At 44.5% G+C, this 14,147-nt stretch overlaps 1 protein-coding gene across 1 annotated transcript in view; it reads left to right on the top strand.

Annotated features, from left to right (window-relative positions):
* The first annotated feature begins 2,335 nt into the window (after positions 1 to 2,335).
* Positions 2,336 to 14,147, top strand: part of LOC141127652 (uncharacterized) — a 30,640-nt gene continuing 18,828 nt past the window's right edge. The window contains 2 exon segments of the mRNA XM_073614355.1: positions 2,336 to 2,473; positions 2,475 to 3,701. Coding sequence (XP_073470456.1) covers positions 2,351 to 2,473; positions 2,475 to 3,701 — 1,350 coding nt within the window. The 5' untranslated portion in view covers positions 2,336 to 2,350.

Below are 14,147 nucleotides of genomic sequence, written 5' to 3'. Positions count from 1 at the left end.
TCTTGAAGCTATCAATGCTCCCCGCTGAGATCACCGCCTGTGGAAGGGAATTCCACATCCTTGCCGCTCTTACAGTAAAGAACCCTCTACGAAGTTTAAGGTTAAATCTCTTTTCTTCTAATTTTAATGAGTGGCCACGAGTCTTGGTAAACTCTCTTCTGCGAAAAAGTTTTATCCCTATTGTGGGGTCACCAATCCGGTATTTGTAAATTGAAATCATATCCCCTCTCAAGCGTCTCTTCTCCAGAGAGAATAAGTTCAGTGCTCGCTGTAACGATATCACGTACGGGACATGAAAAGCTGTAGCTAGCTGCCATCTTGTGTGGAAGTAGCCATGACAGTTTGGCTAACTATGTAACATTACAGAAAACTCTGAACTCCCTCCTCCCTCCTTTCTTAGGAATTCAAAGCTTTTTAAGTTCAACAGAAAAGGTTATCTCAACAGAGAAAACAGAATCAGGTTAGGTCAGTAGAAAACATTTGTTGTAAGGGCAGTGTTCAGGCCTGTCGTAAAACTGTCACCCTCTCCATTCAGAGACCTAACAGGCCCCGGTTGTAAATTGTCTGAATACACCTCCAACTTATAAGTTTGAAATTTCAGCATGTGTCCTAACTTCTGACTTAGTAATAGCACAGCCATAATCTGGACATATTTAGTTTCCTCAGATAATATGGAACGTTTCAAGTCCAGACACCCCTATGTCAGGTCATATGGGAAACCCCTGGGACCACTTATTCCTCCAAAGCAGGCTATACGTTCTAGAGATGGCATGTTTAGACTTGTTTTGAAGGATATCTCAAGTTGAATAATAATATGGATATTTGGAGTCTGTAAACACTATAGATGCAGATATATGAATATGTATTACAAAATCTACCTGGGACGTGGTCATGAGTGTAGACACCTCCCAGCAACCAACCCCTAAACAAGATGACCAGACGATTGGTTACTGGTCACTGTCAACACCCCCTTTGATTTGACAGAAAAGAGGAGATGCCAGGACAATGGGCAGTTCTCCTTTTACCATCCAAGAAGAAACATCTGCCAAGTCGAGAACCGATTACCTAGCTCATCAATCGAACTCTGATCAACCCTTGGACATTAATTGCAAGTATTCTTTCTTCCCAATTCTACCTTATTGCTTTGTGGCTGTATATTGTCTTTATCTTGTGAAACATCTTTTTTCTGTAAATGTTTTATTTGCATCAACTTTGACCTTTTCCTAATAAACCCTTATGTTGAAAAGTGTTAACCTTGTCTCTAAAGCTCTTAATGCAAGCTATAAACGAACCTGTCTCTTGAAGGGCACTACTGTTGTAGAGTAAGACTCTGAGCAGACCTGTCTGTGGTGGCAGTGTGTGTGGCAGACGCTTATTCTAAAATTATAATTGGTATTGCTAAAATTACGAGTCTCCTCCGGCTCGGTCTTTTAAATGGGGGTGGTGGCAGTTAAAGGGTTAATTGTGTAATTAGCCCAGTGACAATCACTCTCAGGCTGCTCGCACCTAGATTGTGGTCCCGCAAGCTGGAAAATCTTTGTGCTGGGCGCAGCTGAGAGTGGCATTGTTATGTAAGTGACAGCGTGGTGTGAGGTTGGCCGGTCCTTCGTTGCAAGTTAGCGAGGAGGGCAGGAATCTGACACCCGCGTTCGTCACATATTGGCTGGCAGCGTAGCAGGATAGTTTCGCATTAAGAGCATTCAGTGCATTGTTAGGAATTAGCTCTGCACTGAAGGATTGTAACCTTTGTGGGAACAGTCCTTAGAGACAAGCTGGTGCATATTTTTTGATTTTTATTTTTTCAAGAGAGACATACAGCAACAACTCTTTCCTACACCTTCTTCCTATCTCTTCTTTCTGTTCTATCTTTTCTGCTTGCAAAATGTCTGGGTTATCAGCATATAAAAAGATGAGCAAGAATGAACTGACTGTTGAGTGCGCAGAAAGAGGAATTGACGTCGGTGGCAAAAATCGTGAAGGCTTGATACATGCCTTACAGGAGTTTGATATCCGTGCAGACCAGAATCTGGGGGAAACTGGACCAGAAAGGGTTTCCGCTACTCCAGAGCCCAGTGGTTCAGAGGCAGCCTCACCAGATGGGCAAGCAGAGACTGACACTCGAATACCACGGATTGTTACCTCCAAGCCACCACAAGAGCAGGCCAGCATCAGATTGCCTGAAACCATCATAGACTCTCTTCAAATGCAAGAAACTCTACAAAACCTCAGGGAGACGGATCCTGTGGTGTACCTGCAGTTTCTGGAACGCCAGGCTGAGCGAGAGGAATGCAGGGCTGAGCGAGAGGAACGCCAGGCTGAGAGAGAGGCTGATCGTCGACACGAATTGGAGATGGCTAGGCTCCAGCAGCAGCGACAGGCTCAGAACCTCGGATCCCTAGAGCACAGGGATGCCTCTCTGCCAGTGATCCCGGCAGCCAAATTTCCAGTTATGGAAAAGGACAGTGACATTGACCTTGTATCTACTGTCGTTTGAAAAAACTTGCCGTCAGTACCATTTGCCCCCAGCACAATGGGCCCGGTACCTGACGCCAGGGCTACGAGGCAAGGCCCTGGATGCTTATGTCGAACTGTCAGAAGAGCAGTGCGACGATTATGAGGCCCTAAAGGCTGCAATCATCCAAAAGTTTCAGCTAACCCCGGAAGTGTACCGGAAGCGTTTTAGGTCCTTGCAAAAGGGGCCTGGGGACTCATACATGCATGTGGTAGGTCGCTTACGTACCACATTCCGGCAGTGGACTAAAGGCTTGAAAGCCGATTCTTTTGAATCCCTGGAAGATCTTATGATTGAAGATCAACTGTTGCACATCTGTCCTACAGACGTCAGACAGTTTGTGCTGGAGCGAAAGCCAACCTCTGCCAAAGCAGCAGCAGAACTGGCAGATACCTATATCCACTCTCGGGTATCTGACTATCGCAAGGCTCCTCCGAATGGCTGGAAAGGAGGGAAATCACACACGGCAACCCCTCCTCCGCCTACCAACCAAGTTCCTCAGCGGCCGGAACCTGCAGCTTCTGGAGCCAAGGCCTTCCTAACTGACAAACGCAAATGCTACAACTGTGGGGAAGCCGGACATCTCAGCACGCAGTGCCCTGAGCAGAAGAAGATGACATCACCTGGCCATCCAGCCAGCAACCCTTCTTCCGTGCTGTTCGTCCGCAGGAAAACTCGGGTAACCACCGCCAACTTGCAGCCAGTCACCGTGGGCCACCGGATCGTTACTGGTTTCCGGGACACAGGAGCTGAAGTCACTTTGGTCAGACCAGAGGTGATAGAAAGAAGGGACATCATCCCTGGAAAGTTTTTTACCCTCACCGGAGTCGGGGGGACCCGCTCACGAGTACCCCGTGCCTATGTTTTCATTGATTGGGGTGCCGGAAGTGGGATGAGAGAAGTGGGAGTCTCGGAGGAGATCCCCACTGCGGTGTTGTTGGGTGCTGATTTAGGTACCCTTGTTTCTTACTATGCCCCTGCTAAAAGCACCCAGGATGCTCCCACGGAACTCTCTGGACCTACCAAGGTACTGTTTACAGATGTTGGGGTAATATCTGGGCAACCTGTGGATGGACAGAGGGAGGGGGAGGGTGGAGTGGAGGTTCAGGGGTCTTCTTCACCTACAGAAGGAGAGGAGGCCCCCTTGCATGTGCCAATATCAAATGCTTGTGTAGTTGATGTTAAGAATGTAATTACTGAATGTAATGATGTTATGTTGTTGGTCACCCACAATGCTGGGAGGGTGGAGAAGATAGAATCTCTGGCGGCAGAGCCCAGGAGTGGCCCAGGTGGCCCCATTCCTGACTCTGACCCAGAGTATTCTGCCTTGACTACACCCCAGCAGTTGTCCTTGTGTGTCACAGGACGGCTGGTTGGTACTTGTAGTCCCACGCCTCAGCCAGCACTGCTGAGAGACAAAGGCTTTGCAGTGTTCAGCAGGCCAGCTGTTAGCTCCCCTGCTGTGAAAAATAAACAAAAGCATGATAGGGACAGTGGGCAGAGAGGCTGTACTGGTCTACAGGCAGGAGGCCTGGAGACTGAAAGGGTTAAACAGTTGCTCACTGTGTCCAGTCAGCCTAAGGGGAATGTGTTGAAGGTGTCACCTGATATGGTCTGTGAAGGTCCAGGTGAAATCAGGAAGGCCAGGGTTGGAGTGAAACACAATGGTTTGTGGCCTAACTTGATGTTCACACAATGTCCCAGCACAGCGCCTGTCATTGGCAGAGACCGTATACCTGAACGGAAAGAGTTAGGTGCCCTGCTAGTAGTGATAGCTGACACTCAGGGAGTGGGCTTAGGCCTTCAGTCCCACTCACCTTTCCTTCCCCTCCAGGCACCCATGATGCTGGCAGTGCTTACAGCATGCCGTGTTTGGGTCATGGGAAACCCTGGGAGGGCACCCCATGGCGTCCACAAGGTGGGCGACCGGGTGTATCCTCCCCTCACCCTTGCAGCCCACCTTGCCTTGCAGGAGGCGCAGACAGGCGGGGCAAAGGAGACTGAGGAAATTATGCAGTTAGGGGTCGTTCAGGGAGCTCGGACAGTCTGGGAGCCACTGGTAGTCTTGGTCCCCAAAAAGGACCAGACGACCCGGTTCTGTGTGGACTACCGGAAGCTGAATGCCATCACTACTGCAGATGCCTACCCCATGCCCCGGATTGATGAGTTGTTAGGCTGGCAGCCGCCCGTTTATATAACAATCATGGATCTGAGCAGGGGGTACTGGCAAATTCCTCTTGCCCCTGAGGCTCGGGAAAAGTCGGCCTTCATCACCCCATTCGGATTGTTCGAGTTTACCGTCATGCCGTTTGGGATGAAGAATGCCCCAGCCACCTTCCAGAGAGTCATGAATGACTTACTGGAGGGGCTGGAAACCTTTGCCTTAGCCTACCTGGATGACATCGCCGTGTTCAGCCCTACCTGGGAAGAACACCTGGTGCACCTGTCACAGGTCCTGGACCAACTGACAGCTGCCAATCTGACTGTAAAACCCAGTAAGTGTCAGATTGGCATGACTGATGTGCAGTACTTGGGACACCAGGTAGGAGGAGGTACCCTGAAACCCGAGACAGGGAAGGTTGAGGCCATCCGGGCCTGGCCTACCCCTCAAACCAAAAAGCAGGTTATGTCTTTCTTGGGGACCGCTGGCTACTATAGGAAATTTGTATGTAACTATAGTAGCCTGGCCAAACCTATGACTGACCTAACCAAAAAGAAACTGCCCAAGGTGGTGTCTTGGACACCAGAATGTGAGCAGGCATTTCAGGCCTTGAAGGAGGCGCTGGCCAGCGCACCTGTACTGCAGGCCCCAGACTTCACCCGCCGTTTCCTTGTGCAGACGGATGCCTCTGCCTTTGGATTGGGTGCAGTCCTGAGCCAGGTGGACGAGGCCGGAGAGGAGCATCCCATCCTCTACCTGAGCAGGAAGCTGCTTCCCAGAGAAGTAGCATATGCCACGATTAAAAAGGAGTGTCTTGCGATCGTGTGGGCTCTCCAGAAGTTACAAATGTACCTTTATGGACGGCACTTCACTGTGATCACGGATCACAATCCCTTGAGCTGGCTAAATCGTGTTGCTGGGGAGAATGGCAAACTACTTCGGTGGAGACTAATTCTTCAGCAATACGATTTCACCATCCAGCATAAGAAAGGCAGCGCCCATGGCAATGCTGATGGGCTGTCACGACAAGCCGAGCCCGCAGGAGTCGGTTGCGTCAGGAGGGAAATTGTAGTTCCCTCCCATGCAACCACCTAAGGGGGGAGGTGTAACGATATCACGTACGGGACATGAAAAGCTGTAGCTAGCTGCCATCTTGTGTGGAAGTAGCCATGACAGTTTGGCTAACCATGTAACATTACAGAAAACTCTGAACTCCCTCCTCCCTCCTCCCTTGTCTTAGGAATTCAAAGCTTTTTAAGTTCAACAGAAAAGGTTATCTCAACAGAGAAAACAGAACCAGGTTAGGTCAGTAGAAAACATTTGTTGTAAGGGCAGTGTTCAGGCCTGTCGTAAAACTGTCACCCTCTCCATTCAGAGACCTAACAGGCCCCGGTTGTAAATTGTCTGAATACACCTCCAACTTATAAGTTTGAAATTTCAGCATGTGTCCTAACTTCTGACTTAGTAATAGCACAGCCATAATCTGGACATATTTAGTTTCCTCAGATAATATGGAACGTTTCAAGTCCAGACACCCCTATGTCAGGTCATATGGGAAACCCCTGGGACCACTTATTCCTCCACAGCAGGCTATACGTTCTAGAGATGGCATGTTTAGACTTGTTTTGAAGGAAATCTCAAGTTGAATAATAATATGGATATTTGGAGTCTGTAAACACTATAGATGCAGATATATGAATATGTATTACAAAATCTACCTGGGACTTGGTCATGAGTGTAGACACCTCCCAGCAACCAACCCCTAAAAAAGATGACCAGACGATTGGTTACTGGTCACTGTCAACACCCCCTTTGATTTGACAGAAAAGAGGAGATGCCAGGACAATGGGCAGTTCTCCTTTTACCATCCAAGAAGAAACATCTGCCAAGTCGAGAACCGATTACCTAGCTCATCGATCGAACTCTGATCAACCCTTGGACATTAATTGCAAGTATTCTTTCTTGCCAATTCTACCTTATTGCTTTGTGGCTGTATATTGTCTTTATCTTGTGAAACATCTTTTTTCTGTAAATGTTTTATTTGCATCAACTTTGACCTTTTCCTAATAAACCCTTATGTTGAAAAGTGTTAACCTTGTCTCTAAAGCTCTTAATGCAAGCTATAAACGAACCTGCCTCTTGAAGGGCGCTACTGTTGTAGAGTAAGACTCTGAGCAGACCTGTCTGTGGTGGCAGTGTGTGTGGCAGACGCTTATTCTAAAATTATAATTGGTATTGCTAAAATTACGAGTCTCCCCCGGCTCGGTCTTTTAAACGGGGGTGGTGGCAGTTAAAGGGTTAATTGTGTAATTAGCCCAGTGACAATCACTCTCAGGCTGCTCACACCTAGATTGTGGTCCCGCAAGCTGGAAAATCTTTGTGCTGGGCGCAGCTAAGAGTGGCATTGTTACGTAAGTGACAGCGTGGTGTGAGGTTGGCCGGTCCTTCGTTGCAAGTTAGCGAGGAGGGCAGGAATCTGACACCCGCGTTCGTCACACTCGCAACCTTTCCTCATAACTAAGATCCTCCAGACCCTTTATTAGCTTTGTTGCCCTTCTTTGTACTCGCTCCATTTCCAGTACATCCTTCCTGAGGACTGGTGCCCAGAACTGGACCGCATACTCTAGGTGCGGCCGGACCAGAGTCTTGTAGAGCGGGAGAATTATCGTTTTATCTCTGGAGTTTATCCCCCTTTTAATGCATGCCAATATTCTGTTTGCTTTGTTAGCAGCAGCTTGGCATTGCCTGCCATTGCTGAGCCTATCATCTACTAGGACCCCCAGGTCCTTTTCCATCCTAGATTCCCCCAGAGGTTCTCCCCCCCAGTGTATAGATTGCATTCATATTTTTGCCACCCAAATGCATTATTTTACATTTTTCTACATTGAACCTCATTTGCCATGTAGTCGCCCACCCCATTAATTTGTTCAGGTCTTTTTGCAAGGTTTCCACGATACTAAGCTAAGTTATTGCCCTGCTTAGCTTAGTATCGTCTGCAAATACAGAGATTGAACTGTTTATCCCATCCTCCAGATCGTTTATGAACAAATTAAATAGGATTGGTCCCAGCACAGAACCCTGGGGAACCCCACTACCCACCCCTGACCATTCTGAGTACTCCCCATTTATCACCACCCTCTGAACTCGCCCTTGTAGCCAGTTTTCAATCCATGTACTCACCCTATGGTCCATGCCAACGGACCTTATTTTGTACAGTAAACGTTTATGGGGAATGGTGTCAAATGCTTTTGCAAAATCCAGATACACCACGTCTACAGGCCTTCCTTTATCTAGATGGCAACTCACCTCCTCATAGAAGGTTAATAGATTGGTTTGGCAAGAACGATTCTTCATGAATCCATGCTGATTACTGCTAATGATATCGTTCGTATTACTAAAATCCTGTATATAGTCCCTTATCATCCCCTCCAAGAGTTTACATACTATCGATGTTAGGCTAACTGGTCTGTAATTCCCAGGGATGTATTTTGGGCCCTTTTTAAATATTGGTGCTACATTGGCTTTTCTCCAATCAGCTGGTACCATTCCAGTCAGTAGACTATCTGTAAAAATTAGGAACAACGGTCTGGCAATCACTTGACTGAGTTCCCTAAGTACCCTCGGATGCAAGCCATCTGGTCCCGGTGATTTATTAATGTTAAGTTTCTCAAGTCTAATTTTAATTCCGTCCTCTATTAACCATGGAGGTGCTTCCTGTGTTGTGTCATGAGGATAAACACTGCAGTTTTGGTTACTGAAGCCCCCCGATTCACTCGTGAAGACTGAGGAGAAGAATAAATTCAATACCTTCGCCATCTCCCCATCCTTTGTAACCAGATGTCCTTCCTCATTCTTTATGGGGCCAATATGGTCTGTCCTCCCTTTTTTACTGTTTACATACTTTACATGTTTACAATAAACACATTATAGCAGATAACAGACAGGTGACTGAACTTGATGACATTAGCATCTAACAGTACGAGTCCCAACAGTATGAATCAGTCACTATTCTAATATGGCATATAAAGGGTTCCCAGAGTCTGTGTGTCTTAGGGGGACATGGAACTGAATCCAAAGTAATACTACCTTAAGGGGCCCCAGGCATACAGCTCACAGAGAGCACCATTCCCCCAAATGCCAGGGCCCATAATTGGTGGGCAAGAGGCTTGCATTCAATCCCGTCCAAAAGCCACTGTACAGGCTAGGTCTGTCACACTGCCCCTCTATGCTAGCCTAGCCAAGTCCAGGCCAGCCCCCCTGCTCGAGGCCAGTTGAGGTGAGCCGAGCCTGCCCTCCCCACCAAGCACAGCTGAGACTGCCTCCCTGCCTGAGCCCAGGTGAGCCGAGTCGAGACCGCCCCCTCCCCCGAACACAGCTGAGACCCCCATGCTCAAGCACCTGAGACCACCAGAGCCCAGCCAAGCCAGCCCAATACAGTCTGCTCCTGGTAGCGACGGCACTGGTCCCTTCTGGGTGGCACCACCCTCCTGAAAACTGCCGCCCAAGGCAAACATGCCCCTACTTGAGACGCTCGGGCCCCTTAAGGGGTACGGCGTTCCTGCTGTGGAAAAAGTACAGGAACACCGTTCCCATGCGTTCCTGCAGGACCAGTGATATGTTAATAACACCCAAATGCATTTCACAAATGCAGCATGTTTGCGGTAACCAAAACACGTGATATCACAGTACTATGCAGTTGGTGCGGCACGTTCTGATTAAGTAGTAGAGTATGCACTCAATTTTTTGTGATCCAGTGCTTTTTGCAGCCCATTCAAATGAATAGGCTGTCAAAACCACACGGGACTATGCAGGATCGCTGGGAAGGTACGCATTCTAGTGTGAACCTGTCCTTAATCCAGAGACCATTGGCAGACAGCATAATTATGTTCTGGGTCTGCTATAGGCTTCTGTGCAATTCAGCTATGCAGCCTCATCCAGGATATTTTGGCTACCTTTAGGCTTTAACTTAACCTAAATATTGTATGTTGGGTTTTGTCATATCACACACATGTACAATAAAAATAAATGGCACTTTCTCAGAGTTTAAAACATGCATCAAATTATTTCAGAAGCACAAGAAATGCTAAGCCAGCAGCAGTCATTGGACAGTGACACCAAAATGTATTCACTGTATAAATTTGACACCTCTAACATTTTGGTACAGGTTTTTAAATTTTAATTGATGTCACGTGTCAGGCTCATGAAGATTTACTGTTGCAATATAAGCTTCTAAACATGCTTTCGTAGATATTGAAAATAAGTTGTTTTGACTTTAAAAGTCTACTTCCAAATGATTGTCACGTGGGTTATAGCCAGAGTTGCCACCTCATCCCTTTAAACCCGAACACCTTTGAATTACACAGGTTCTGAGGCTAATTAAATGCAGATAAGGCACCAAGTGAGTTTAATTACCACCTTAATCAGCCACAGAACCTGTGTAATTAATATGTGTTCGGGTTTAAAGGGATGAGGTGGCAACCATAGTTATAGCACATCAGAATAATGCTAGCTGTACCGTTGTTTGCTTTACAGGCCAAGTTCACAAATTTAAAGAAAAGTCAAGAAATTTAAAGAAGATTTCCCGCATTACCACCAGTCAATTCTATGCCCCCCTACCCATGCATTTTTTTTTACTTTACTCCTTCAACAGCTACAATCTAACTGTGCTGCTCATGGTTGCTCACTTATGACCTGAAGATTTAAGTAGGATGTTGTTTCCTCAGTGCAAGTATGCCTGAAGTCTATGGGACATTAGTGCGCAGGAAGCCTGGTACTACATTTTTACTGGCCTGGCTGCAAAGAGTGCAGGAGGACTGGAATGTGTCACAGTTTACTGTACTGAGGAATCTAGGGAGGGGGGAACTATAGGAGATTTTTTTGTTTGTTTTTTTTTACATTTTTGAGTTTATCCTTAAATGCACTCTTACCCAGAAGCACATACCTGCCTTTCCTTTACTGTTCCACTGCTCTAGTAGGTTGTCAAGGTTGGAAAAAAATAGCCAGTACTTCTGGGTATCGAGAAGCTTGTGACTCCCTCCTGTTCTCATGGTACAGTGTTGTCACATGCAGAGAGTCATTAAATCTGTGTAACCTATGACTAGAGCAATTCTGAGGTCATATAGAGCAGGGATATGCAATTAGCGGACCTCCAGCTGTTGCAAAACTACAAGTCCCATCATGCCTCTGCCTCGAGGTGTCATGCTTGTGGCTATCAGTGCCTCACGGGACTTGTAGTTCTGCAACAGCTGGAGGTCCACTAATTGCATATCCCTGATGTAGAGCTTAATTTCCTTGCTTCTAGTGCCCCGTCAGAGCCGTGGCAAAGCAAAATAATGGCAAGTATGTGCTGCAGGGAAGGGGTGCATTACAATGAACTTATTGCTTTGCCCTGCATGGGCAAAGCATAGTTACATGTTTAGACAAATGATTCCAGTGAGCTGAAATATGAGTTGGTCAAGATGGTGATAAAATAATGATATATGAGAAAATATGGTTTTCAACAATTAAACGTACATATGAAGTGAAAAAGAAGTGAATTCAACATATAAAAGTTATATTTGTAAGTGTCCTTTTTTGGGAGAAAGTTATGATTACAGCGGGTGAAATAAGTACATTTTCCATTCATCCTCTCTTCAATGACATGAAGTTTGTCAGTACTGTATGCTGAAAAACAGCCCCAAACTATGATGTTACCACCTCCAAACTTTACTGTTGGTATGGTGTTTTGGGGTGATGTGCAGTGCCATTTGACCTCCAAACATGGTGTGTATTATGGCATCCAAAGTGTTCACTTTTGGTCTCATCTGACCAGACTATATTCTCACAGTATTTCACAGGCTTGTCTAAATGTTGTGCAGCAAACTTTAAACAAGCTTCAACGTGCTTTTTCTTCAGCAATGAAGTCTGGCGCTTGGGTGCATTACCTATTCATTTCTTTGAAACAATTGTACCTGCTAATTCCAGGTCTTTCTAAAGCTCTCCACAAGTGGTCCTTGGCTCTTGAACAACTCTTCTGATAATTCTTTTCACTTCTCTGTCAAAAATCTTGTGAGGAGCACCTGGTCGTGGCTGGTTTATGGTAAAATTATGTTCTTTCTACTTCTGGATTATGGACCCAACAGTGCTCACTGGAACATTCAGAAGTTTAGAAATCCTTCTCCAACCAATGCTGTCAGTATGTTTTGCAAGACAAAGGTCTTGAGAGAGCTCTTTGCTTTTACCCATCATGAGATGTTTCTTGTGTGACACCTTGGTAATGAGACACCTTTTTATAGGCCATCAGAGACTGAACCAGCTAATAATAATTTGCACTGACAAAGGGCAGGATTGCTTTCTAATTACTGATATATTTTAGCTGGTGTCCTGTCTTTCAATGCCTTTTTGCACCTCCCTTTCTTAGTGTGTTCAATACTTTTTCCCCGTGTCATTCCATTTTATTACATATAACTTAATTTCTGAACTTATTTGTTTTGGTCTCTTTGTATTAATTGCATGGGTTGTTACCGACCTGTGGTGAAAATTTCATATCAATAGCATCTTTAGAAATATATTTACTTAGAAAAATAGTGATGTGTTTAATACTTATTTTACCTGCTATATACTGTATATTATAATGAACAGAGTTAAAATAAAATCCATCTTTGTGAACTAAGACTAATATTTCTCTATCCCCTTCTATAGTAAATATGAATATTTTTGGTTGGCTAACGAATAGGATTTATGATCTAGAGAGAACTGTTCAAAATCAGAGAGTTTGCTAAAAAAGTGCATCAAAGGACATTGATGTAGGACATTTTTCAGCTCTACCTATTTTCAGATAGTTTTATATAATATACTGCCAATAAAAAGAAAAGTATAATAGCAAAGACAAATAATACAACCAAAAAGACCTTTTGCATCTTTCATGAACATTGTTAGTATTCAACTTTGGAAACCAGGACAGTTACTGTCAGTATTTTGCATTTGTCCTCTTTCATGCCACAGTCTTAGCGTTGACATGACCCCATCAATTTTTTTTCTGTGGAACATAAAAAAAAAATCCTCTCACACAGGATTCATTCCTATTAACCGTAGAGGAAAACACTAAATAGCTTTTCTCAGCATGAATTTTGTGAACTGCAGCAGGATATAAAAGAAACACAGGAATTCAGCATTGAAAGCAAAAACTTCAAACTTATGCTCTTTGAACGTTCTACCTATTCCAGAAAACTCTTTAATATAAGTCCCAGATTTCAGATTCTTTATAAATAAGTCATTTTTCAAATTAACGAAAAGATTTAGAGCTGTGCATGAATAGAAACTTTTTGGTTGTAGTTTGTATTACCTTTCTCATGTTATTTTGGGGGCTGATTGAAATTGTGATCAGAGTTCTACAACATTTCTGTGTTTTTCATAATAGTTGTCCACTGTGGTACTTATACTTTGAAGTTCTCTAGTGTTCGTGTGCCAATGCTCTGGAGTGCTAAGTTTCATTGTTTAAAAACCTCAAGGGATACTGTTTCCAATTTAATTATAGGGCAAAATCAACAATCTAGAGTCCACAGAAACAAATTCTGATGCCCTGGAGCCCCCTAGATAGTTTACTGTTTTAAATATACCTTTTGTAGCCTCATTTCTGGTATTTTTTCATGTGCATATTCCAGTACCTGGGTACCCCTTAAGCCACACATTTTTTAACTTTGACAATTGTATAGTGACTGTATACCAACAGTGGTTAAGAGAATAACTGACACGAGGGCATGCAAAGGGAGCTCAACCCAAGATGACTTAAGTAGAATTAAAGGGAAAGACACTGGGTAGTCATAGTTCAGGGAAAGGGTGAATCAGCGAGATGGTGCAAAGGTGTAGAAAGACATGTTGATGAGACAAGGCAGTGAATGTAAATCAAGATCAGAGTAAACTTTTAAAGCAAATGTTAGGAAAGGCAGAATTTGGTCAGTTTTAGGTTATTCAGAACCAGGAGATGAAGAAACACAATTAGGGCCACACCCACAAATTTAAAATAAACACTACAATGGGCAGCTAGACTTTATGGTCAAGTGCCCTTTAAAAGGGCAGTCAGTTAGTTGGAACGTGTGCCTAAAGGCATAAACAGCCTGTACAGGTAGTGAACCAATATGCATTGCCACGGTCTACTAGAATTAGAGCTGCACAATTAATTTTGCGCAAACCAATCAATAGACGCATATCGCGATTTTTTTTTTTTACCAAAAATATGTAGAAGAATACATATCAGCCTAAACTGAGGAAAAAAATAGTTTTTATATATATTTTTGGGGGATATTTACAGTGGGGACGGAAAGTATTCAGACCCCCTTACATTTTTCACTCTTTGTTATATTGCAGCCATTTGCTAAAATCATTTAAGTTCATTTTTTTTTCTCATTAATGTACACACTGCACCCCATATTGACATAAAAACACAGAATTGTTGACATTTTTGCAGATTTATTAAAAAAGAAAAACTGAAATATC

This window comes from Aquarana catesbeiana, linkage group LG02, assembly GCF_042186555.1.
Source record: "Aquarana catesbeiana isolate 2022-GZ linkage group LG02, ASM4218655v1, whole genome shotgun sequence".
Taxonomy (NCBI): Eukaryota; Metazoa; Chordata; class Amphibia; order Anura; family Ranidae; genus Aquarana; species Aquarana catesbeiana.
This window is presented reverse-complemented; position numbering and strand designations above follow the sequence as displayed.